The 23,626-nt window shown below is 40.0% G+C and overlaps 1 protein-coding gene across 4 annotated transcripts in view; it reads left to right on the forward strand.

The window, feature by feature from the left end:
* Nucleotides 1-23,626, forward strand: part of Smg6 (SMG6 nonsense mediated mRNA decay factor) — a 237,958-nt gene that overhangs the window by 46,682 nt on the left and 167,650 nt on the right. For all 4 annotated transcript variants that reach the window (XM_005402587.2, XM_013503361.1, XM_005402585.2 and 1 more), the window contains 2 exons: nt 7,346-7,407; nt 14,838-14,983. In XM_005402587.2, coding sequence (XP_005402644.1) covers nt 7,346-7,407; nt 14,838-14,983 — 208 coding nt within the window. The remainder of the gene's footprint in view (nt 1-7,345; nt 7,408-14,837; nt 14,984-23,626) is intronic.

Genomic DNA, 23,626 nt, shown 5'->3' on the forward strand with positions numbered 1-23,626 from the left:
ACTTAGTAAGTACATGAATAGTAAATTATAATAGTCACATTTTCATGACTTCTTTTCTCTACTTTTTGTACTTGTTTTTTCCTTTTTTTGGTGCTGATGATTGAATTTAGGCCCTTGTACATGTCAGGCAAGTCTCTGCTGTAGAGCTACCCCTCTAGCTCCTTTTCTTTGCACTGTGGTACAAATTTTCCTCAAGATCTAGCTAAGTACTTTATGCTCAGCTGACTTGTCCCTGTGCTTGTGGCTGGATTTTCTGAAGTTGACTGCTGATTTGACATTTAGCCTAATTTCTCTTCAGTCTGCTGGTTCTAACTAGAAAAGATAATGAAGTAATGGCAAGTGAATGGCTTTAATATTGTATAAGACTTTAGTTAGTGTTAAACTGCTTAGGTAGCATTAAATTGCAGTGCAGCGATGAGAGTCATTGTTTCAAGCATTAGAGGAGGTAGTTTTAAAAGGTATGTTTTACACTTAAATTCACATGGCTGAGATCCAGCCATCTAAATGGGGCATCCCTATATGGAACTTGTACTTAATTATAGCTAATTGAGCTGTTGTTTTGCTCAGAACAGTTCAGGGGTGGAGAAAGTACAAGTGAAGAGTAATTACCATTCCTGTTGTCTCAATGTTGGTGTAGCTTTTTGGTAATGTGAGGGATATGCTGATTGATTTTAAGTCGCTCTGTCTTCCTGTAAGGTGTTTAAATCATGCTTCTTGGCTCATCTATACTTATCTATATCATAGAAAAAGGAATGCTGAAAATACTAATAAATATCTTACATCTTTCTGAATAATTACTTACTGTGTTACAGAATTGCCACATTTTATGTGCTAAGACTCCCTTCTCCCCTTTCTTTATTGTGTTCTTAAATCACACCTATCCCAGAGACCTTTTCTAAGGAACTGTGATAGTGAGGGAATCGGTGCTTCCTAGTGTCTTCGTAGTTGGTAGGGCCTTGTCTTAAGGTTTGGGAACATAAATGGGGAGCTGGCAAATTAGAATGTTACTTATTTATATTCTTGGCATGAGGGTGTTGAGTGGGCAGCATTACCAGTACACCCACATCCTCTGCCTCTTGTGATCTCAGGCTTTCAAGAACCTTGAGAAATGGTCTTTAGTTGACTGTTTTGAAAGTCTGGGACATTTTATTAACGGATATCTTGAAATCTGGTTCCATGTGTGTTATCTCATGATTAACAGCATAGAATCCCCTGTTTGTTTCTTCGTTTGTTTTGCAGTACTGGGAATTAAACTGAAGGCCCTGGTACTTCCCCAGCTGCCCCCCTCAAAAAAACAGTTTAAAAATGCACTGTGGAGCCAGGCATGGTTGCGCACACCTGTAATCCCAACACTTGGGAGGCTGAGACAGGAGGATTGTTGGGAGTTCGAGACCAGCCTGGGCTACAAAGTGAACTCAAAGCCAGCCTGAAGCGAGACCCTGTCTCAAAAAAAAAAAAAAAAAAAAAAAGCACTGTGGAATTCCTTCTAACACTGAGCGTTCTTACTGCCTTAAAATGATTCACTTTCTAGAAGTTTAGTTTTCTACAACTCTCAGAGCAGGAACAACTATTTAGGAATTAAAATTAGGTATATTTCAGAATATCCTCTTACATTGCTGCCACTGCAGCTGTTTTCTTTTTTCTTGCTCCAAGGTTCACAAAGCACTTTAATGCAACTTCAGAGAAGTGTTTTTGTTTGTGTTTGTTTGTTTTGTTTGTTGAGATAGAGTCTAAGTAATTCAGGCAGGCATTGAACTATCCTATGTCCTTGAAATCACAGTGATCCTCCCATATGTTGGGATTACAGGCTTGTGCCACCATGCCCACCCAGCTCAAGGAATAATTTCTAGGGCTTGTATAAAACATTTATTTTTCACACTGCTTTAGTTTGTATTATTTCATCCTTTCAGTTCTGAGTTAGGTAGTGTCAGTGTAAAAATTCCATTTCAGTTGAGGAGCAATTCAAAATCTTCTAATCTCACAGTCAGTGACAGGATAGACTTCATTCTGGAGACTTGCCTCATCTACTACATTTGTGTCTCTTTGGAGTAAGCTCAGAAGTCCACAGTGAACTGGTTTTGGACTAGAACTAAGAAGTCAGGATTCCAGCACTGTCAGAGAAGGCTACACCCGAGAAGTATTTTTAGTTTCCAGTAAACAGTATGTAAATGTGTGAGGGAAATCTGGAGGCAGATAGTCTCACATTTCTTTCTCCATCTGAGTGAGACTATCTAGGTGTATGTTAAAAATAAAAATGTTTAGCTGGGCATGGTGGCTATGTCTGTAATCTTAGTACTCTAGAGGCTGAGGCAGGAGGATCTCTTCAAGTTTGAGGCCAGCCTAGACTACATAATGAGTTCAAGGCCAGTGTGAATTATATAGGGAGACCCCATCTCAACAAACAAACAAAAAACAAAATTTCCAGGTGCGGTAGTGCACACCTAAAGTCCCAGCATTTAGGAGGTTGAGAACAGGAGGATCTTGAGTTCAAGGCCAGCCTGAGCTACATAGCAAGACCTTGTTTCAGAAAACAAAAAACCAAACAAAACAGTAAGTTGTAAAAATGGAAGCTAATTGGAGCCCAAGTACATTGGAGAGGGAGAAAACTCAGAGTAAGGGTTTTCTGACTTGGTATCTGTTAGTTCTCTGTTGGGAGTTCTTGGTATCCATTAGTTCTGCCTCAGTGCTGGCTGACTTCATGTTGTTATGTGTAAACGTTGTTTAGAACCCGTTTTGATCAGTGTGTGACAAATTTGCTCCCGGCCGTATACCATATCTTAACTCTAGGACACATCTAGTTTTAACTCTTTTCCTAATTAAAATGTTATTGTTGACAACAAAGAGGAACTATGTTTAGGGTGATACTTTCAAACTAAAAATAAAGCAGTAATTCTCAGCCAAGCTAAAGGAGAACAGTATCCGTACTTTAAAAAAGTTCCCTACTAGAATCCCAGCTCCTTGAGAGGCTGAGGCAGGAGGATCACAAATTTGAGGCCAGCTTGGGCAATTTAGTGAGACTTTGTTTTTTAAAAAACGAAAAAAACCCAAAACCAGTGGAGGTGTGGCCCAGCACTCCCTGGGCTCAATTCCCAGTGTTGGGTATGTGTGTGTTAGATGGAGGTATAGTTTCCTAGGGTTTCACTCCCCTAGTTGAAAAATGATGCATTGAAATCTACTTTTTACTACACAGTGGCAGATAGAGTTTAGGTTATTAAGATATGTTGTATCCACTGCCCTGAGGGAAGGGTCTTTGGGAAGTATAGAGAGAACCACTATTTCCACAGCTTCTTGGGACTCTCTCACTGTACTCCAGAAGGCATTCTGGTTCAGTGTGAGTTTCCTGCCCGATCTGTAAGAAGACTTTAACATTTGAACTACTTTTTAGTTGTCATTCTTGCATCAGCCTTTCACTGAGTCACTTTACCAGCTCTTTTCCTGAAGATAGGAGTAGAGAAACTGTTTTTGAAGTTAGAAGATCTAACCCTGCCATTTACTGGTTTAAAGCTGCTTAAATTTCAGGGTTACCTAGGGGATGGAATTGAGCTTGAAGGAGGTAGATCAGATCCTTCTGTTCCTACCAAAGTACCCTTTACATGTAAATATAACCAGTTTATAATAGATTCCTCTTGGTTATGAATGAGTTAATCAGTGTATGATTCATGGCTGTAGGAAGAGGGATGGTTAAGTTAAAATACGAACACAGTAGAGAATGTATATTTTTACATTCCTTTTTGAACTAATTTCATATCCATAAGAAGTTGTTCTTTTTTTTTTTTTTTTTTTTTTTTTTTTTTTTTTTTTTTTGGTTTTTTTCCGGTACCAGGAATGAGAAGTTATAATAGTAAGAACACTCAGTCTTCTCTCAGATTTGCCAGTTGTTAGCATTTGACCATTTGCTTTATTGTTCATTAGGAGAGCATGTTAAAATAACAATTGAGTGTTTCGGTTTTTTTTCTGTAAAGTCAGGCATGCTTCCACATGACAATTATCTCATGTAATCGTTGCAATAACCCAATACTGTATAGGCAGTGTTACTGCTTATAGGACTTAGGTCAGTTGCCTGAAATTCCACAGCAGGTAAATGTCAGCAATGGGACTTACACTAATTGGTTTAGCAGGTCTCTATTTCTCACTATTTCCTCTACTAGTAGACCTGGAGACCTACATGCTAGCTCAGGTTTTACCACTAATATCAGTATGACCACTGACAATTTAGTTTGCCGCTCTTCCTCACATTTCCCTTCTGTAAATGGAACCCAGTGTCCCTGACCCTGACTCACCTGATGTTTTCCACTTAACTTTAAAGATAAGTTATCTTCAATGAAATGTCCTGAACTTTTAAACTATATCAACCAGTGTTCAAATCTAGAATAGCCAATTATGTAATATAATTCATTTAAGACAAAAAAGACTGAAGCTTTCCATCAAGTTTGATGTTGAAGTTACTGGTGATGTGAGACTATACCCCTTTTCCTCCACTTAGCTTCCATATGAAGGAGGTGGAACTGCTGTAGTTTACTGATGTTCTGTTTTACAGTGGAAGAAACCAAGAGGTTTTTCCTTTTGGAAAAACAGTTCAAGGGTACTGGACTGTTCCTTGCCCTAGTAACTGTGCTCTTGAGATCATGATTCTTGACTCTCTTCCTGGCCAGCTGCAGGGTCCTGAGCTTCTCTGAGACTAGGGAAGACTATAGCAACATTTGGTCTTCAGATCGTCTCTACTTTCTTTGGAGTTGAGTTGAGTATTTCCCCTCCTCTTCTTTGATTTGCCCAGAGGGAGCTTTTGGTTTTGATGGAAATAGATCTTCTAGGACATTGAAACAAAATTGTAAATTGCTAGCTCATGAATCACTTGTAGCTGGCAAATACATATTTTTCTTTAATTTTTATTTTTTATTAGTATATTTGTAGTATAGAATGACCACATTCCTCATGGGGAGTTGGTACATATACATAAATTCATCTTAATTCTTTTGCACCCCCTTTCCCTCTCTTCTCTCCCACCTCTATCTCTTGGTCCCTTTCCCTTTTTGCAAGAGCTCTATTTCCTATTACTGATTTTTTTATTTTTCTTTTTGAGACACGGTCCCACTATGTAGCTCAGGCTGGCCTTGAACTCACTGTGTAATCCAGGCTGCCCTTGAATTCATAGTGCTTCTGCTGCCTCAGCCTGCCAAGTGCTAGGGCTATAAGCATGTGGCATTATGCCCAGGCTCTATCTTTTATTCTGCTTTGTATTTATATTTTGGGTTTCTCATGTAAGAGAGACTATGCAATATGTAAGCTTGTGTGTCTTATTGCACTTAACATTATGATCTCAAGGTGCATCCATTTACCTACAAATGCCTCAAGTTTATTCTTCTTTCAATGGCAGAGTAGTATGTACTCCCTTGTATATAAATACCAGCCTGGTAATGGACATAAGGCTGCTTCTAAGATTTAGGTATTATGAATTGTGCTACTAAAAACCTGAGTATGCATGTGTCACTCTAATTTGATGGTTTTTTAACTCTTTTTGGGAAGATACCTAGAAGGGGAGTAGCTGGAGCAAATGTAATTTCTTGTTTTTTAGATTTTTGAGAATCTCTCTGCTGATTTCCATAGTGGTTACACTAGTTTACATTCTCACCAACAATGTAGAAGGGTTCCTTTTTTCCTATAGCTTCTGCAGCATGTATTATTACTGTATTTGATTTCTTGATTATAGCCATTCTTCTGGAGTCACATGGAATCTGAATGTTGTTTTAATTTGTATTTCTCTGAGGACTGGCAGTGTTGAACATTTTTTCATGTATGTATTGGCTATTTGTACTTCTTTTCATTTCAGTTTCTCATTTTTTGATTGGATCTTTCATTTTGGGGGGGGGTGTATAAAGAACTAAAAGAAGATACTAGTTCTCTGAGGAATAGCTGCCCCAGTTTTTTCCCATTCCATAGGTTGTCTCTTCACTCTGATAGTTATTTTGTTGTTGTTGTTGTTGTGCAGAAGCTTTTTAATATGCTATAATCCTATTTGTTGATTCTTGATGTTATCTTTTGTGCAGTTGGGGTTCTGTCAGAAAGTCCTTACCTACACCTATGACTTCAAGAGTTTTACCTGTTTTATCATCTGTGAAGATTGTTTCTGTTTTAACATTTAGATCTTTGATCCATTTTTATTTTAGTTTAGCATATGGTGAGAGATATGGGTGTAGATTCAGTCTTCTCCATGTGAATAGTCAGTTTCTCCAGCACTATTTATTCAATGTATTTATTTTTGAAGAGTAGGAACATTTATGGGGAAAAGAAATGGAAAATAGGAATAGCTCCTGAGAGATAAGAGGGGTCTCAAATGGGTTGCCAACGTGCCCTCTTCTCAGAGGAAGTTTTATAGAACAAAATCATGAGATGGGTATAATATTGATCAAAAATTATATTAATGGATAATATTTTAGCACCATTTATTAAAGGTGCTCTCTAGGAGGGGTTGAAAGGAGGGTAGGGGAATGGGAAAAAAAAGAAACAAGCTATATCATGTACAGGTACAAATGCTCCATGATGAATGTGATCATTATATATATCTAAAATGCACCGATACAACCTGATTTAAAAAAGAAGATGCTCTCTTACAGATATATTTTTGGCTTACTGAATGTTTAATTTTTTTCATTAGTAACCAGTATTTAAAAGCCAGAGGATTTCACATAAAAACGGAGATTTGTTTCCAGTCTGGACCTACACAGAAGGTTTGGCTAGAATTAGAGAGTAATAGTAATAGGTTGCTAGTGTTCCTGCTTCATGTCTGATGTCTGTAGACATTTGAATTTTCAGCTTCAAACCTAAAACTTGAACTCCAGTTTTGAAAGCTCATGAAGTACAATCTGATGAGCTAAGTAGTGGTGGGTTATCTTATCTTTGGTGATCAAAGAGCCCTGAGTAGGTAGAAAAATAGCTCATAAAAGTAACAGGATTTCTCCAAAGTCAGTCTTATCCCCACTCCTGTCAGAATTTCATTTCCATTACTATGGAGCCACAGTGGCTTGTAGACCCCAGAGAGATGCAGCCATCTTCCTTATATTCTGCATACTTCCCGTTCACTGCTTCATTCCCTGTACACAGGCTTCACTACCAGCAGAGGGTGCTCTCCACTCACTGAGCCTGCTGTCATCCTGGCTCAGCTGAGCGCCAGCTGTTGGGCATGTGCCTTGGGTCTGTATGAAAGTTTGGGCATGTCCTTTTGGTTCCCATCCCCAGTGCCCACCCCTTAGGCCCTGGCCAGGTTATTGTGTCACTAGGGACTCTGTTCAGTAACACAGGAAACTGGGGAAAGTTTAATTGTTTTCTCCTCTCCCTTTTTCCCATGCAGCTGAACAAAAGGTTCATCCTCAGTTTTCTCCATGCCCATGGGAAGCTGTTTACCCGGATTGGGTAAGTGTGCAGGATGTTTATTTTATTTTCCTACATTACAAGTCATTTTGGAATTTAATATTGTTAGCAACTAGACTGTGTTTGTAACTGAGGGCACAGGGTGTGAATTCTTAAAGGTCTCCACCTTCTCTTTGCTCTCTGTCCTGCTCTGTTCATGAAGTTTGGGAAATATTTCTCTGTCTTCTTTCTCTACCTTTACTAGACACCCCTCCCCCTCTTTAAGGGCTGTCTTTTCTCATCCCCCTCCCCTAGTTCCTCTAGCTTTCTCTTTCCTCTGCTTTCTGCCTCTGCCCCTAGTGAGCTCATACAGGCAGTCATGCTACATCCCTGGGTACAGCTACAGGGGTTCTCCTTGGGGAAAAACTACCCACTAATTTTTCCTCTGAGACAAGAGGAACATTTTCTTTCTTCCATGTTCTTTGGCCTATACCACTTCTTTTTGTGCTCAGTTTCCTATACTATGTTGGTAATCTTAGTAAATACCAAGCCTGTTCTATGGTTTCACCATCCATCATAGATTTACATACAGATCTCAGGGAAAATAATGTGTGCAAATCCCTCTTACCTTGGGCTGGTAATACAGCTCAGTGGCTCAGTGCCTGCTGGGCAAGGGCGAGGTCCTGAGTTCGATCCCCATTGCCAAAAAAAATTCCCCGCATTACCTTATCTTATAAGTCCCTGGAAAGAGATTGAGTTTTGAGTATTCCTTTGGTAGATCAGAGTTTTTCACAGTGTAAAGCTTGTGAATACAGCCTAACTTAATGCCTTCACAAAGCAGAGACATGCTGAGCATCGTTCATGTAGGCTTTCCCTGGGTACAGAACAGTGAAGAAAAAGGTTGCAATGTTCCCAGAGAGGTCTTCTGGATTTTAATATTTTCTGAATTGGAGTTTTATTGTGAGCTGTCTTTGGAGGTGATTTGTTTTGTATTATAAACCCTCCAGTTACTGTCAGTGCTTCCCTTTCACTTTCTGTCATAATGCTCTAGGTTTGTCTGTAATGCTGTAGGAAGTTTTTTTAGTGGGAGTAGGAATTATGTCAGTTTCTACATACTTTGTATTTAACTCTTTTGAGAAGTTGAAAGGCTTTGACTAACTTGTAGAAACACTGCCCAATGGATGGTGAACTAGAAAGTATGCTTAATATGTGTTCATTTGGAATCAGCCTGAGCAAGAGTGACAGTAATGGCCATTGCAAAGGTCTCTTTGATGTTGAAATGACTTGGGCAAATTGGGAAAGTGCTCAAAGATGAATATCTATCAGTAGAAATGTTTTAAATAATTCACTTAGGAAAAATAAACTAGATGCCTTAATACCTCCCATGTCTCCACTTCTACTTCTGATATCAATATAAGCTCCACTGTGACTGGAGTTTTTACATCATGCTATTTTATTTTGAGTGCCTGGCGTATATAGTAGGTGCTCAGTTAATATTTGTTGTATGAGTGTGTGAATCATTATAAGAAATGGATTGTGAAAGACCAGAGAGGAGGATCTAGTATTCTAGTAAGTTACACCAGAGCCAAGCTGATCACTGATGAATAATGAAAAGCTGCAGTTATAGAACAGGTAAGATAAAATTGGTATCTATAAGACTGTATTTAAAACAATGCATCATGGTGGGAAATACTGTTTTACTGCACTTAAAATAACAGTTGAAGGTAGTTTCACTCCTTATCTCTTTATCTTTTTTTAGTTTTCATTTTTTACATCTTCTTCTCATTTTTTTACTGAATAGTTTCTCTCCTTTTCCCCTTTTCTTCTGTTTCTTCTTTATATTTTCCTATACCAGGTTGATCTAAGTCACATTTTTTTTTCAACCTCAGTACTGTTGAGCTGGGTGGGTTTGTCTCCTTTTGTAATGCTGTGAACTGAATTTAGGACTTCATGCATCTAGGCAACAGTACTCTGCCACCGAGTCATTCCGCTAGTCCTGAGCCAGGTAATTCTTTGTTGAGGGAGTCGTCCTCTGCGTTATAGGATTTAGCACCATTGGCTTCTTTCCATTGTAAGTCAGTAGCACCTTTCACCCCTCAAATTGTGATAACTAATATATCTCCAGACATGCCAGATACTACATGGGGGGCAAATTTGCCCCTCATTGAGAACTACTGTTTTAGCTGTTTATTGCTCTTTTAGAGACTTTTGGAACTGAAAAACCCACAAATCTTGTTTCAGATTGTAAATATAGTTAGGATTTATTTATTTATTGTGAGTTTTTTTGGAGACAGGGTCTGTCTGTGTCAGTGATGGCAAACCTTTTAGAGCTTTTAATGATAATAAACAGCCCACTGTAGCATGCGTGGCATAGGTTCACCACCACTGGTCTATGTACTCCACACTGGCCTTGAACTCACTATGCAGCCCAGGCTGACCTTGAACTTGCAGCAATACTCCTGTCTTAGCCTTCCAAGTGCTGGGATTACAGTCATGTGCCACCATGTCTGGTTAGGATACATTTTTATCAGGTTATGTTAATTAAACTTTTATTCCCTCCCCCTTTTTAGAATTCTCATGTTTACACACCTGTACTTCAGAAGACATTTGGGAAAGAACTATAATACTATAATAATTAAAAAGCTGGAAAGTGAGATCTGGAAGGAAAAATTAATCTTAAACGCTTCTAGGTGGGGATGTAGTTCAGTGGCAGAATGCTTACCGAGCATGTTTGAGGCCCTGGGTTTGATCCCCACCACTGTCAAAAACAAAAGCCAAAAAACCCACTAAGGTAAAAAAAAAAAAAAATTAGAGACAGTTATAGGGTGCCCTATATTTAAATATAAAGAAGCCATAATCAGATAGTTTTTGTTTTTACGGGCTGACAATAAGAGAAATAGAGAGATATTCTCTCTACATTAGAAAAAATTAGAAAACATAGCAGACAAAAGAAATAAAAATTTACTCATATTCTTATTACCCAGTGATAACTATCCACCTTTAACATTTGGTGTGTAATTTTTGAATATCTCACTCACTCTACACTCAACAACTGGAGAGGTGGGTTAGGTGTAAGAAAGTTGTATAGAGAATAGATGTTTGGGGAGTTTCTTTCCCTGAAGGCCTTTTAAAAAAAAGAACAAATTATCTCATTTGTCTGGAGTGGTTTATTTAATCCAGGTTATTTTTCAGGATCTCTTTCATTTCTCTATAATATATTTTGTTGTCAAAAAGACAAAGCCAGACTATTTTTACCTTTATAAAAGATGAGTTATCATAGTTTTCAGAGAGGAAAATGTGTATCAGCTCTCAGCATACTTTAGCCCCTGGATGACTCTTACGCTTTCTTGAAGGTAAAAGAGAACTGAGCCCCAAATTTATTCAGGAGGCAAAAACAGCAGTAACATTTGTATTGTTTAAAAAAAGAAAAAAAGAAAAGAAAAAAATGTATATAAGTCTGTAAGACTAGAAAAGAAGCGAGCCCAAGCCACACACATCATGGCCTGTTGCCTAATTACCAAGAAGATGTGAAATGTGGGAGGCGTTGAAAACAAATTAAGACTGAGAGGATTGTAATGGGGAGCAGCTGAAGGCACGTCACTGTCCCGCCTGCCTTTTGAGAAAAGCCCTGTAATTGTTCCTCTGTCTTGGTCTTCTGTGCAACCTGGTGTTCCAGGGTTCATCAGTATATACTTGAATACCTACTGTGTGAGACTTCTGCTTACTCTCAGAATCAGCAGACAAGAGGTTCAAGGGCTTTAATGAGATCAAGTGCCAAAAAGTGTTTTTCACCACTTACTAGGTACAAGACCTTGAGAGTAAACAAGTCAGAGCTTCTGTGGGCTTCAGTTTCCTTATCAGTGGTCTAATGGATGATCTCTGAGATGCATTCTAGTTCTTATGTTTTCTCTCATTTCCCTCCTGTCACATGGCTTAATTTTTTGTTACTATTTTTTTTCTTATTTAGTTCCCATATTGATCCCTTCTCAGTTTTTAAAAAAATTGAGAAAAGTTAGGAAGCTGATTGTTTTGTACAGATAATGTTATGTAGCCCAGCTCTGTTCCTCACCACCAGAGGGGTTGGGTCCTGCCCTTTTAGTCACTGTCTGAGTCATTCCTAAGTCTGGGTCTCAGGGTTCTCTGAAAGATTGAATTCTTAAAACTGCCATTCAGCTGAGACAAGGTATCGCTTAGAGATCACTTCACAAGGCAGTCACTTCAGTCAGTGAGTGAATGCATATCCTGTTAATCGAGTCTTCCGAGGTTTTAGAGTAGGGATGGAGTCCTCTTGGACTCAGGAAGGGGAGATGGTCAGGGATGCTGGGTGATTCCTGATAGATACTTTCCTGGTGGAGGCAAAGCAGGTTTGCACTTGGCTTTCACTGAGAGGGTCGAGAACCTGGCAGTTTGTAGACTATTGATTTGTGACAATTGGAATAATTCCACTTCCTATTATTGCCTTGGTTAAAGTTACTGCTTTAGTTGTTATTTGCTTTTGCATGATTATGCAATTTGCCCAGCTTCAAGTCTCTTGGAATTTAAAACCTGATATATTTATTTTGGACTTTGAGTTTTTAAAAATATAATGTTTATGTCTTGATTTATTTTTAAAATTAACAAATGTTTTTAAATACAAAAGGGGAAAATCATAGTGGGGGAAATCATTTTCTGTGTTAGGTAGTGCTCATTATAAAATTAGAAAACACAGCAGACAGAAGAAATAAAAATTTACTCATATTCTTATTACCTAGTAATAACTATCCACCTTTAACATTTAGTGTATAATTTTTGAATATCTCATACTTTTTGTAAATAAGTGTCAGAAGTGCTCATATGAAATTGTTTTCAACTATTTTCATTTATTATATGTTCATATTTCTCAGAAATGATTAAAAATTGTGGTACAGTTTTTTTAAAAATAGTCCTCAACGTGCAGATGCACCACTGTAATCATCTGTTATTCTTGGGCATTTTAGGCTGCCTTCAACTTTTTACTATCATGAATATCTCTGTTCTTCCTCCTCTTTACTCTATTGCTGCTGCTGCTGCTGCAGTTTCTCATTCTTCTTGGCTTGACTTTTGTAATTATTACATAAGCAATAATCCAAAAATCATTATAAAAATATAACATTACAGGTAAGGCTAAAATGTCTTTCAGCGCTGCCCCAACTCCTGTGCACTCCAGAGTAGTAACTCTAGACATACATATGTTCTTCAAGACCTCTTAAATGCCTTTGCATACTTATATATGTGTCAGTAAAAACACATAATTTTATTTTGTGGTTTTTTTCTAACCATTAACTTTATACCATCATATCCTCAGATTTTGTAGAATTTTCTTTCTGTAATATTGGGTTGGGGCAAAGATTATTTCTCAGAGAGAAAGACACAAAACTATTTACAGGTAGTTTGAAGCCAAAATCGGAGATTTTGGTTACAAATCTGGGAAGCAGAAACCTTGTTATGGAGCCCTGAAGAGGAGATTTGTCTGTGCTTCCCTCAGTTACTGCTTAACAAAGCTGATTCTCTCTGGGTGGATCTGTCTTCCCTTATATCTTGCGTATGAAGTTACTCTTACGTGTTTGATTTTTTTATCTTTTGTTTTAATCATATTGTATTAGTTCAAAGGTGAAGGGAGGGTTTTTAAAAACTTCTTTAAAAAAAGGTGCACATTAGACATGTGGTCCTTTGAGACTTTAGTCTGATCCAGAGAATGTTAATGGAGCCGTTTCAATTCCAATCCCAGGGAAGAGGCTTCCTCAGACACAGCTTCGAAGCAAGACTGTCCCACGTGACACTTGGTCCTGTCGTTCTGTGCTGGCTCTCAGCTGCCTTTCAACACGGAGACACATGGCTCTGAAACTTGCCTAGTGTGGCTGCTTTTCAAGCAGAGTGAACTCTGCTCCTCTCGTAATGAGAAGTGCTAGTCCCCCTCCCCACCTCCAACAAGAAAGAGTGCTGCACAGTGTCAGGATTTAAAATGAAACCTTTGTTATAGCCCATGGGGAAAAATGGATCCAGTCCAGCCCCAAACATATCCGTCTCTGCCATTTCAAATCTACCAAGAGTTTTAGTGGCTCTGAAACTTTTTAGAGGGAAAAAAGGGTTTGTTTAGTTTTGTTTTGGAGTGGGGCACTTGAAATGGCATGTGGAGGAAAAAAGCAAATGTATGGCATGTTTTGTGCCAATGAAAATGAGGGCAGCTCAGCAGAGAAGGGAAATGGAATGTAAACTGTAATTGACCTGTAGCTGTGGCATGACTTCTGGGTACCAAAGGGTCAGCAAGAGGAGTTGCCATCCAAGGCAAGGAATGGAGATTGTCGATTCCAGAAAGCTCTAGGGTTTTCTTGTCTGAGGAGGGTACTAGTAACTCAGTGGGGAAAGGGCCAGCATTGGGATGAAACTAACAGGATCTTTCTCTAGGACTTGAAACTGTTTTGTTTCTTTTGAGAAGGATTCCCTTCTCTGTGGCTTTCCAGAAGCTGTTTATTAATCCAGCCTAGAACTGTTCCCCACCCACCCCTCACACCACCACAAGCAGTTTGGTTGGGGGAGTGGGATAAAAGGTACTTTGCTGACCATGAATTGTTCGAAGTGGCCGTAAGGCCTATGTGCCTGGTTTCTCTCTCTAGCACCAAGTTTGAGTGTGCCTTTTTTTTCAGAGGACTTGAGCTGTGGTTTGTTCCTGTTGCCAAAGGAGCTCCAGGCATGCACCACTGTTTAGGATCCAGTGGCCGCATTTGGCAAGCAGTGATTTGAATGACCTCTCCTTAGGAGCCCTAGGTCACTGGCTGGATTTTTGCCTCCCTGCATTACAGGCTCTTCCTGTATTGGGAGTGGCAGTTGGCCAGGGCATTATATTTCCACTGGCCTGAAAACATACAGACCCTGATGAGCAGAGGCTTGTGAGAAAGAGGAGGATAGCAACACAGAAAAGGCTGAAATAGATCATTAGGGCCCTAGTCTTCAGGGTTTTTTCAAGGGGAACCTTGGGATCATTAGGTAGGCCAATCAGTGTGATATCTAAGAAGACAACAGGAAACAATACATGGTTTCTTGCAGTAAATCATGTGTAAAGAATTTTTAGCTTTATGACTCCTTTTATAGAGTATAACTTTCATAGCAGAGAATTTGGCGAATATGTAGGTGTTAGAACTTAAAGAAAGTTTGTTCACTACTTAGAAAAACTTATTGTTTCAGAGACAATTTTTTTTGTCAGCTTGAATTCAGTTATTGCCAGAGGTTAGGAAATAGCATACCAAGGCATAATAACTCACAGCAATTTACCCAAGAATTGAGTTGTTTCCATGTCTGAACCCTGAACACTTTATTCATTTTTCTTAAGTCTGTTCAGAATTGCAGGATACCAGAATGGTTTGTAAAGGTAGCAGAGGAAAGCATTAGTTGTCTCCTTTGGGGTGGTATGTGTAGGGGGTGACTGTCCAAGTGCTCTTGGGGGATGTGCCTCACTGATGGGCTCCTTGTATGTGCAGGATGGAGACATTCCCTGCAGTGGCTGAAAAGGTCCTCAAGGAGTTCCAGGTGTTGCTGCAACATAGCCCGTCTCCTATTGGAAGTACCCGCATGCTGCAGCTTATGACTATCAACATGTTCGCTGTACATAATTCCCAGTTGAAAGGTAAGGAATGTTCAGTTACTTCATCTAGACAGAGAAGTGAATCTAGTTTCTTTCCTCTGCTTCCTTACCACCACCCCTAACCCCAAACACATACAAGCTGCCCTCCCCACCATTGCCTTTCAGAGATTTAGTTTACTGTCTGAAATCTGTAAGACTCTCTAGTGCTTGTGTGAGATGGAAGGAGGGAATCATGGTTATGGAGCTTAATTTGCAGACCTGGAGATGCTATTGCACATCTGGCCATGCTAAAGGCAGCAGCAAGGCCTCTTGGAGGCCGCAGACCCAGAGCCTCTCCCAAGGGAGAGGCATTGCTGAAATGTTTCATTGCAGAGACCATACGCTTGGCAAGGATTGGGAATAGCTGTTTCTGGATTCATGTACCCTGTTTGTTCAATATGGAAAAGTCTAGTTCCCTATGGGATATCCCTTGTGGGAGCCTGCCAGAGAGTAAGAACAGAGAATTGATGAGCTTTGGTGATTCAAATCTGGAAGCACAAAAACCACCAGGCCCAGAATTTGGCTAGTGCACTGGTGTGCATTCTGAAATGCTTTTCTGAACAACCTTTGGGGTTTTTGGTGGAAGTGGGGAAGTGGAAAGAGGGAAGGACAGATTGGCAGGGTTTTTAAATGTTCTGATGACTGACCAGATCCATGTTACTAGGATCTCTTCCCTTCCTCTCACCCCACTTTAAAGCATTTGATCCACACCACCAAGGAGTCATTTCAGAGGATTGGCAGAGAATATTTGGTTTCAGGGCTAGAAGGTTATTATCTGAAATGCCAGGAAGTGGGAATTGCCCTATGAAGAGCCGGTTGCAAAGCAGATCTGGTATTTCTGGAGAGAGTGCCACTGGCTCTCCTGTGGCACCTTTTCTCAGGGCTTTCTCTCACCCTGAAGTTGATTTATGTCTCTTTGTATTTCTGTTGGGATGTTATGCTCAACTTTCTGGTAGTGGGGAATTCCTACCCTGTTGAGTGAGATGCCACACTTTCCCTGGAAACAAGGCTCCTTCTGGGACTTGGCAAGATCCTTAGCTAGGCAGCCTGGGTTTTAGTTGCATCTGACTCTGGGAGGACTTTATCCTCTCAGGCTGCCTGCTAAAGCATTTATGATTTCCAGAAGAAGGCAAACTGCAGAGGCTTAGTAGCCTTTTTGAACTTGACTACTTACTCTTGAAGATGGCTATTTGTTTAGTCAGCAGTAAGGAAACATGAAAGGCAGCACTGGTTTCCAGGAAGGGGGAAATGCAGTTTGTAAAGTGCTACCGTGGTGAGGCTGTGAGGTTCAAAGGGGAGGGAGATTCCGCTACCAAAGAGCAAACTCAGTGAACTCTGGAAATGGGGCATCCTAGGTGTCCTCCTATTCGTTTTCCTCCTTTCTACTAAAACAACCTACTGAATTTAGTGAGCTGCCTGTCACAGAGCTGCAGCCTCTGCTGAGGTATTGTTCAGCATAGATGACCTTTGGCCTCTCTGGATGTGACTATAAGGGGCCTGTAGCTCTTGCCTCAGAAGCATCTGTTTTCAGCCACTTCTCCGTGGAAAAGAATACCTGGGCTTCTTCATAGACCACCAGTGAGTCCTTTTCTTGTAGCTACTGTTAAGTAAACTTAAGAAAATATGGGTGGAAGAAGGAAGGTGAGTATAGACCAAGAAGGAAGAAAGTAGTTCTTCCATGTGACATGTAAAAAACCTGTCCTTATTTCTGGCCTTGCCCTGACTCACCTCCATGAGGCAAAAGGAGCCCAAGCTGAGGTGGTCAGAGGCTCCAAGGGTTTTTCAGAGAAAAACAGTCCAGGCCACAGGATATAACACTCAACTAGGACACAGAGCTCTGTGGACGTGCTGCCAAGTACCCGGTGTGCAGCTGAGGCGGCTGTCCAGACCCCACTGTGTGGGCTGCCATTGGGAGAGGGGTGAGCAGAGCACTCAGCAGGGCTGGTTGGTGGGAAGATGCACTTTTCCATTTCCCAGCACATGAGTCATCTTCTCTGGGCCCCTGTGCTGTGCTTGCACGGACAGTGGCAAGAAGGGGGTGTTGTGGCTGAGTAGGAGCATCTGTGCCGGGGGTGGAAGGGGAAGGGGGTTGGGGAAAGGGTAAAGATTTAAATCCTTCACTAATCAGCAGCAGTTTGAATCACATTTTTATGAGTAAGGAAGTGATAAATCAGCCCTGCATGTTCGGCCCCCAAATCTCGTCAGCCCATGCCCTTCTAAAGGTTTCCCTCTGGGCCAGTCTGCATGCTGTCAAAGTCGCCACCCAGCCACAGGTCCCTGGCTGTCTGAAACCAGTAAGTAAGGCCTGATGCTGCCTGGCCCTCCCAAGTGCTTAGGGTCTATGGTCATTTGGCAGTCACTGCAAGTTATAGAACATCTGGGCCATCATTTTTCTTTCTATTCCTTCTTGGACATGTCCTTCTGGGTGGGTGTTTGCATATGTCAGTTCCTGGAATCTGTGAAGGAGAGCATTCCAGCCTGAAGCAGAGGTGATCTTGCAGCCCACATGGCAGTCCAGATCCTCAGTCTGTGCCTGAAGCTTCCCCATAGCTAGTAGTCAGGAATATAATTTGGAATGCAAAAGAGAAGTCCTTACTTAAAAAGAATGTCCTTTGCTGATACCCGTAATGCTTTCAGAATCATTCAGTTTTTGTGTTCAGTGCTACCCTTGTGTAACGGCCATCTTTTCACAATATCAGTAGTCCAGAATAGAATTTATATTGCTACTAACACTTTAGTGTGATTATTTTTCAGATATGCTTTCCTTGTGGACATAGGGCTGGTTGCTACAGTAGGGAAAATGGAGGAAAGAGCTTAAATGGTAGGAGAGAAAATGTTACAGAGGCAGAGATTATGAGATCAGATTCATTCCTTTTCTGCACATAGAGGAAAATAAATAGAGTTATATCATATGGTTTAGCCGATTAAGCTTTCAGGTTTGTAGCAGTGACCTTCAAACTCAGAGATTCAGGACTGTTGTTGGAGAGACTTGTATTGCTTATATGGGCCCTATGCAGTATCCTACTTCAGTGGAACTACAAGTCTAAACTCCTAATACTCTGCCCTGAGGTGATTGGGAACTAATAAATTTCAGGGACAGGACTAGAAATGTTTGGGGGTGCTGGCATAGTGTTGATATTTATTATGTACTGAACAAGTATTTGTTGAATGCATGGATGAAGAAGGCAGTGGCTCTGGGGGGGCTACTTCGTTAAGCAGTGTGTCCCTTACCTGACTTGTATCCAACACTAGTGGTGAAATAGGTGGTTCCCAGAGTGATGTCACAGTTGGTAATTGCTCTACAACTTTCTGAGCCTGAAGGGAGAAAGGACTTTTTCCACGTGCTTTAGTATTTAACACTTCAGTAGCCATCCGACTGGTTGATGTGATGTTGGCGGGTGAACTGTTGATCTAAACCACAAGCACTCCAAGAATTTTAATTTTTTAAAAATTCTGTAATTTAAGGAAATAAAACTCTAGTTTCTTAAAGAGGAATAATTGAAGCAACATTTGTAGTAGGGCATCACTGAAGCCCCATTGCATCCCCCATCTGTGCCCAATTTGCTCCAATCTAGCCTTTCCCTCCCCTCCCCCTCTTGCTCTCTCTTTTTAAAAAATATGTTTTATAATTTTTGGAATCAAAACCATCTCAGGCACACACTGTTTTATTTTACTGTATTATTGGATTATACTTCCTATAAATCATTGGATGTTACTCATTGGCCACCACAGGAATAACTTCCCTTTTCTGTGCCTTGGCCTCCTTTTTTCTCTACTAGTTTGTAGAGCATGTCTCCGTTTCAGCCTTGCAGAAAAAACCCTAGGGTAGCAGCAAGGGGGCACCCAAGAAATACTTCTGATGTGTACTGTTGGTGTTGCCTGTTGCGAGGGAAGATTTGGGGGTGAAATTGAGGTAATAACTAGACTGGCTTTCTTTTCATGATCATTTATGGTTGTTTTTGTGTTGTTGATAATCCTGAACTGCAAGAGTTAGAGGCAGTGCCACATGTGTGTCCTTGAAGAAGTAGAGAGCCATAGTACCATTGCACTAATAGAGCTTGTAACTCTTCCTTGTGCCATTGTTACATATGAAGTTGGCTGTAACTGAGTTTTTAGTTTACAATCAAAATTTGTCTTCTAGCATACAGCAAACCTTAGAGAGCTTAGAGAAGGTCCCTTGTGATGATTTGCTTCTGTCTCTCTTACCCAAGCAGAATGTATGATGTGCCTAATCCTCTGCTTGTTGTAACAGTTGTACAGGAAATCCACCTTTCCAGAAGGGGTTAGGCTTAAGTTTAGCTGTGTAAACTTTCCCTCTCGTTTCTGCTTCTGTGTCTTTGGTGGAAGAAGTCCTTGGACTCTCTCTCCACAGGATCCATGAATCAGTGCTACTTGACTTTCATTTTCAAGACTCATCAGGTTAGAGAAAATTAGCAGAGAGAGTGCCAGCTTGACCAACAAATTTTGTGAGAAGTAGATTTAAAGGTCAGAATAGGTTAGGCTTTTGAAGGCAGGCAGGCCAGAAAGCTTTGTCCTCTGTCCCTGTTGAGAAGAGATGACTGTCCACAAGTTGCTTAGCACAGACTTCTTTCCTTCAAAATATGTCTTTGGATCTAGCCATAGTTCCCTGGAAGAAAAAGGTGAAAGAAGTGTGTCAGGGGTCCTGCCTGTCTTCCCAGCTATGAATTCTAGCATGCTTCTTGTTTTTAGAGTGAATATGAAGAATGAGAAGCATTATGAAAACCTAAAGGAATGAGAAAATTTAGTCACGCCAATATAATTAATCCCCTTATCATATTGGTTGAAGAAATGGCCTTCATTTTCTCCTAAGGTAACAGTGTACTCTGGGCATGGAAGTGCATGCCTATAATTATAGCAGCTCTGAGGCAGGAGGATCTCTGTGAGTTCGAGGCCACCTGGGCTACATAGTGAGACTCTGTCTCCAAAAAAGAAAACAACCAAGACAACAATATGATTTGGTGTCCATGGTTAGTTGTTAGGTACCTAGTAGTTATTATGAGTCTATATTTTGTTTCTATTGCTATTTTATTCCTTCTCAATTTGATTTTTCCTCCCCTAATGCAGATTTATGATTTATTCTTTTTTGGGGGAGGGAGTATTAGTGATTGAACCCAGGGCCTCGTGCGTGCCAGGCAAGCACTGTACCACTAAGCCACTGAGCTACATCCTCAGCCCTCCAGTATGTATTTATTCTGAAAGAGAAATGCTTTTTTTTTTTTTTTTTTTGAGACAGGGTCTCACTATGCATTTCAGGCTGACCTTGAGCTCACTGTGTAAACCAGGCTGGTCTCAAACTCATGGCAATACTCCTGCCTCAGTCTCCCGAGTGCGGGAACCACAGGCATGTGTTAGCACACCTGGCTCCCAGAGTTCTTGTTGATCTCCATCCTAGGCAACTATTGCTTTCTGCCATGACAGTTAAATCTGTCTTATCTAGAGCTTCATATTGCTGGAATTATATGGTATATGTTTTTTATATGGCTTTGGCTCAGCATGTTTCTGAGATTATTCGTGTGTTGCATGTGTATTTTTTATTCTGTTCTATTACTGAATAGTACTATGTAGTATAGAGATGCTGCAGTTCTGTTTATCCAGGTAGGGTTGTTGCTAGATTTTGGGTACTATGAATAAAGCTTCTATGAACATTTATATAGAAATATACATAAATATAAATATACATTTATATTTTTCCAGACATATTTTTGTTTATCTGCAGTATCAGTGTCTAGGAGAGGATTTGCTGGGTCATATTGTAAGGGTATGTTTAACTTTATAAGAAACTGCTGAACTTTTTCCGAAGTGAGTAGACCATTTTACATTTCTACCAGCAATTTGAGGTTCTACTTTTTTTTACATCCTTGCCAACATTTGATATTGTCAATTGTTTTTTATTTTAGCTGTTCTAGTAGATGTGCGGTGTTGTTTCAGTTTGGTTTTGTGTTTCTCTAATGACTAAGGATGGTGAATGACTTCATGTACTTATTTCCTATTTGTTTGTTTGTGCTATTGTGTATTTCTGCTTTTTGCTAAGTGTTTAAAGTTCTTGTCTATCATTCATTCATTCACTCGTTCATTGGCTTTTTGAGACAAGGTCTTGCTGTGAAGTTCAGGCTGGTCTTAAACTCACTGTGTAGTTCAGGTCAGTCTCAAACTCAAGGGAATTCTCTTGCCCCAGCCTCCCAAGTGCTGGGATTACAGGCATACAGTACCACACCTGGCATCTTTACTATTCTTTATGGAATCTGGATATAAAGCCCCTTACCAGACAAATGTTTTACAGATATTTTCTTGCAACTTTTTCCCATTCCCTGCCTGTTCTGTTTTCTTTTCTCTCCTTTCTCTACTTCTTTTGTTTGTTTTTTGTATGGCTCTAGAGTTTTATGCATAAACAAACCTAGGGCTTTATGCATACTAGGCAATGGCTATATCCCTGAGCTATGTCCCCACCCCTTCTTACTGTCTTGGATGCATTGTTTTCCATTCCTTATCTTCCTATCTCCCAGTTTCCTTTTCTTCTAGTGGCTACCCTAGGACAGCGATGAACATTTTAGAGCTTTCAGTGTTGCAAATCACCCGCTGTGACATGTGTGCCGTAGGTTTGCCACCACCGCCCTAGGAATTATAGTATGCCTACTTATCTTGCCAAAAGTCAAAAGATAATCACCATTTTCACTCTGCTAAATCACATAAGCACCGTAGAAAAATTAAATTTATTTACCTCCCAGTTTATAGGCTGTTGTTGCCATGTATATGAATTCTGTTCATATTTATTTAGTTTTGTTTTTTTGAGACAGGGTCTTGCTGTGTAGTTCAGGCTGGTTTTAAATTAACTAAGCCCAATTTGAATTAATTAAGCCCAAGCTGGCCTCAGACTCATGGCAGTCCTCCTAAGCCTCCTGAATGCTAGGATTGCAAGCACGTGCCACCACGCCCAGCTTCTTTTTTCCTTTTAAACCCTATAAGAGTAACTTACTGTTTTTATTTTTTTAAATTATGTTGAAAGTAAAGGATTATGTAGATTAACTTGTAATATACTATTACATTTATTTTTGCCTTTCAGACGCTTCATATGATCATTTTCTGTTTGCCTGGAAGTATATTCTTTAGAATTTACTTAGTGAAGGTTTGTTTTTGTGGTCGTAGGGGTTGAACCGAGGGCCTTGCACATGCTCAACAAGCACTCTACCCCTAATCTATATATAGCCTCACCCCTTTTATTTTTTTCTTTTCTCTTTTCTTTTCTAATGTTAGTACCTATTTGATGGGGTCTTGCTAAGTTCCTTGAATTTACACTCCTACCACAGCCTTCTGAGCAGCTGGGATTACAGGTGTACAACACCCACTGTGAAGTTCTTTTGATAACAAACAAGCTGTACCCCCCCCCCCCCCCCGCATTATATCCATTGGTCGTAGAATTCTAGGTTAACAGCTATTTACTATATTAGAGTTTCTGTTGCTGATTAAGATTAGCTATCAGTCGAATTGTTTCTCTTTTACAAGTAATTTGTCTTTTCTTTCTGAGTGCTTTTCAGGTCTTTTAAAAAGCTTTGGTGTTCTGCTGTTTTGGTGATTTGTTTAGGTTTTAATTTATTTCTCATTTTTCCTGCTAGGAATGTGTCAGGCTTCATATATCTTTGAATCCTTTTTTCCCATGAGTTTTAGAAAATTCTTAGTATTCTTTTTCCAAATATGGCACCTGCCTGTGCCTTCTCTCCTCTTGGATTCTATTAGACCTGTTAGCGTCCTTTTGTGATGTCTCTTAAATTTTTTTTATTTTTTTCTTTTTGTGCTGCATTCGCCTCTTTTTTTAGCTCATCAAAACTTCTCTTCACTCTGTAATATGCTGTTAAATATGCACCATTGAGTTTTTATTTTAATTATGTTTTTTATTCCCAGGTATTTTGATATTTTACAAAATCAAGTCTGCTTTGACCTTTATGATTTCTTATTCCCTAAACATATTTGTGAGCTTATCTTTTATTTCTTTGAAATACAAATAAAACGTGGTTATTTTAGAGAATTCTATAATCCAAAATGGTATGCTTTGGATTTAGCCTTGTAGGATGCTAGCTTTATGGGGTACTTCTTGGTCTTCTCCTCATGTTGGCCATACCTTTGTGAAACCTTAATACTAAAGCTCATTTCAGGCAGGCGCTTATGCCACTGAGCTATATTCCTGGCCCTAAAGCTCGTTTCATCAGATAGCATGTGTCTGAGTGTTCTGAAGTATATTCCTTAGAATTTATTTGATGGTTTGTTTTTGTAGCCAACATACGGCTGTTATAGGCAGCTGAGTTAGGTAGAAATATAGGCAGTCAGACAGGGCCAGGCCCTCGAAGGAGCCAACATAAAAGACAAGATACCTTGTGAATGGAGATGTATTTGCTGTGGGCCAGACCTCAAGACAAAGGACTAAACAAAGGTACCCACATACCTCCCTGGGTGTAAACATCAGGTGTTGATATTCTAAATAGGTAGCAATCACCTTCAAAAAGCCAGAAAGAGTCACTAGCCCAACCCCTTACAGGAAAAGCCCCTTGCTACATGACTCACTTCCCCATTTGATCCCAGTTTACTCAATTTTACCTGAACAGTTAAACTTGTAATCTTATTGGCTGACCATAG

This window comes from Chinchilla lanigera, unplaced genomic scaffold, assembly GCF_000276665.1.
Source record: "Chinchilla lanigera isolate Chin_1 unplaced genomic scaffold, ChiLan1.0 scaffold00080, whole genome shotgun sequence".
In the NCBI taxonomy this organism is placed as follows: Eukaryota; Metazoa; Chordata; class Mammalia; order Rodentia; family Chinchillidae; genus Chinchilla; species Chinchilla lanigera.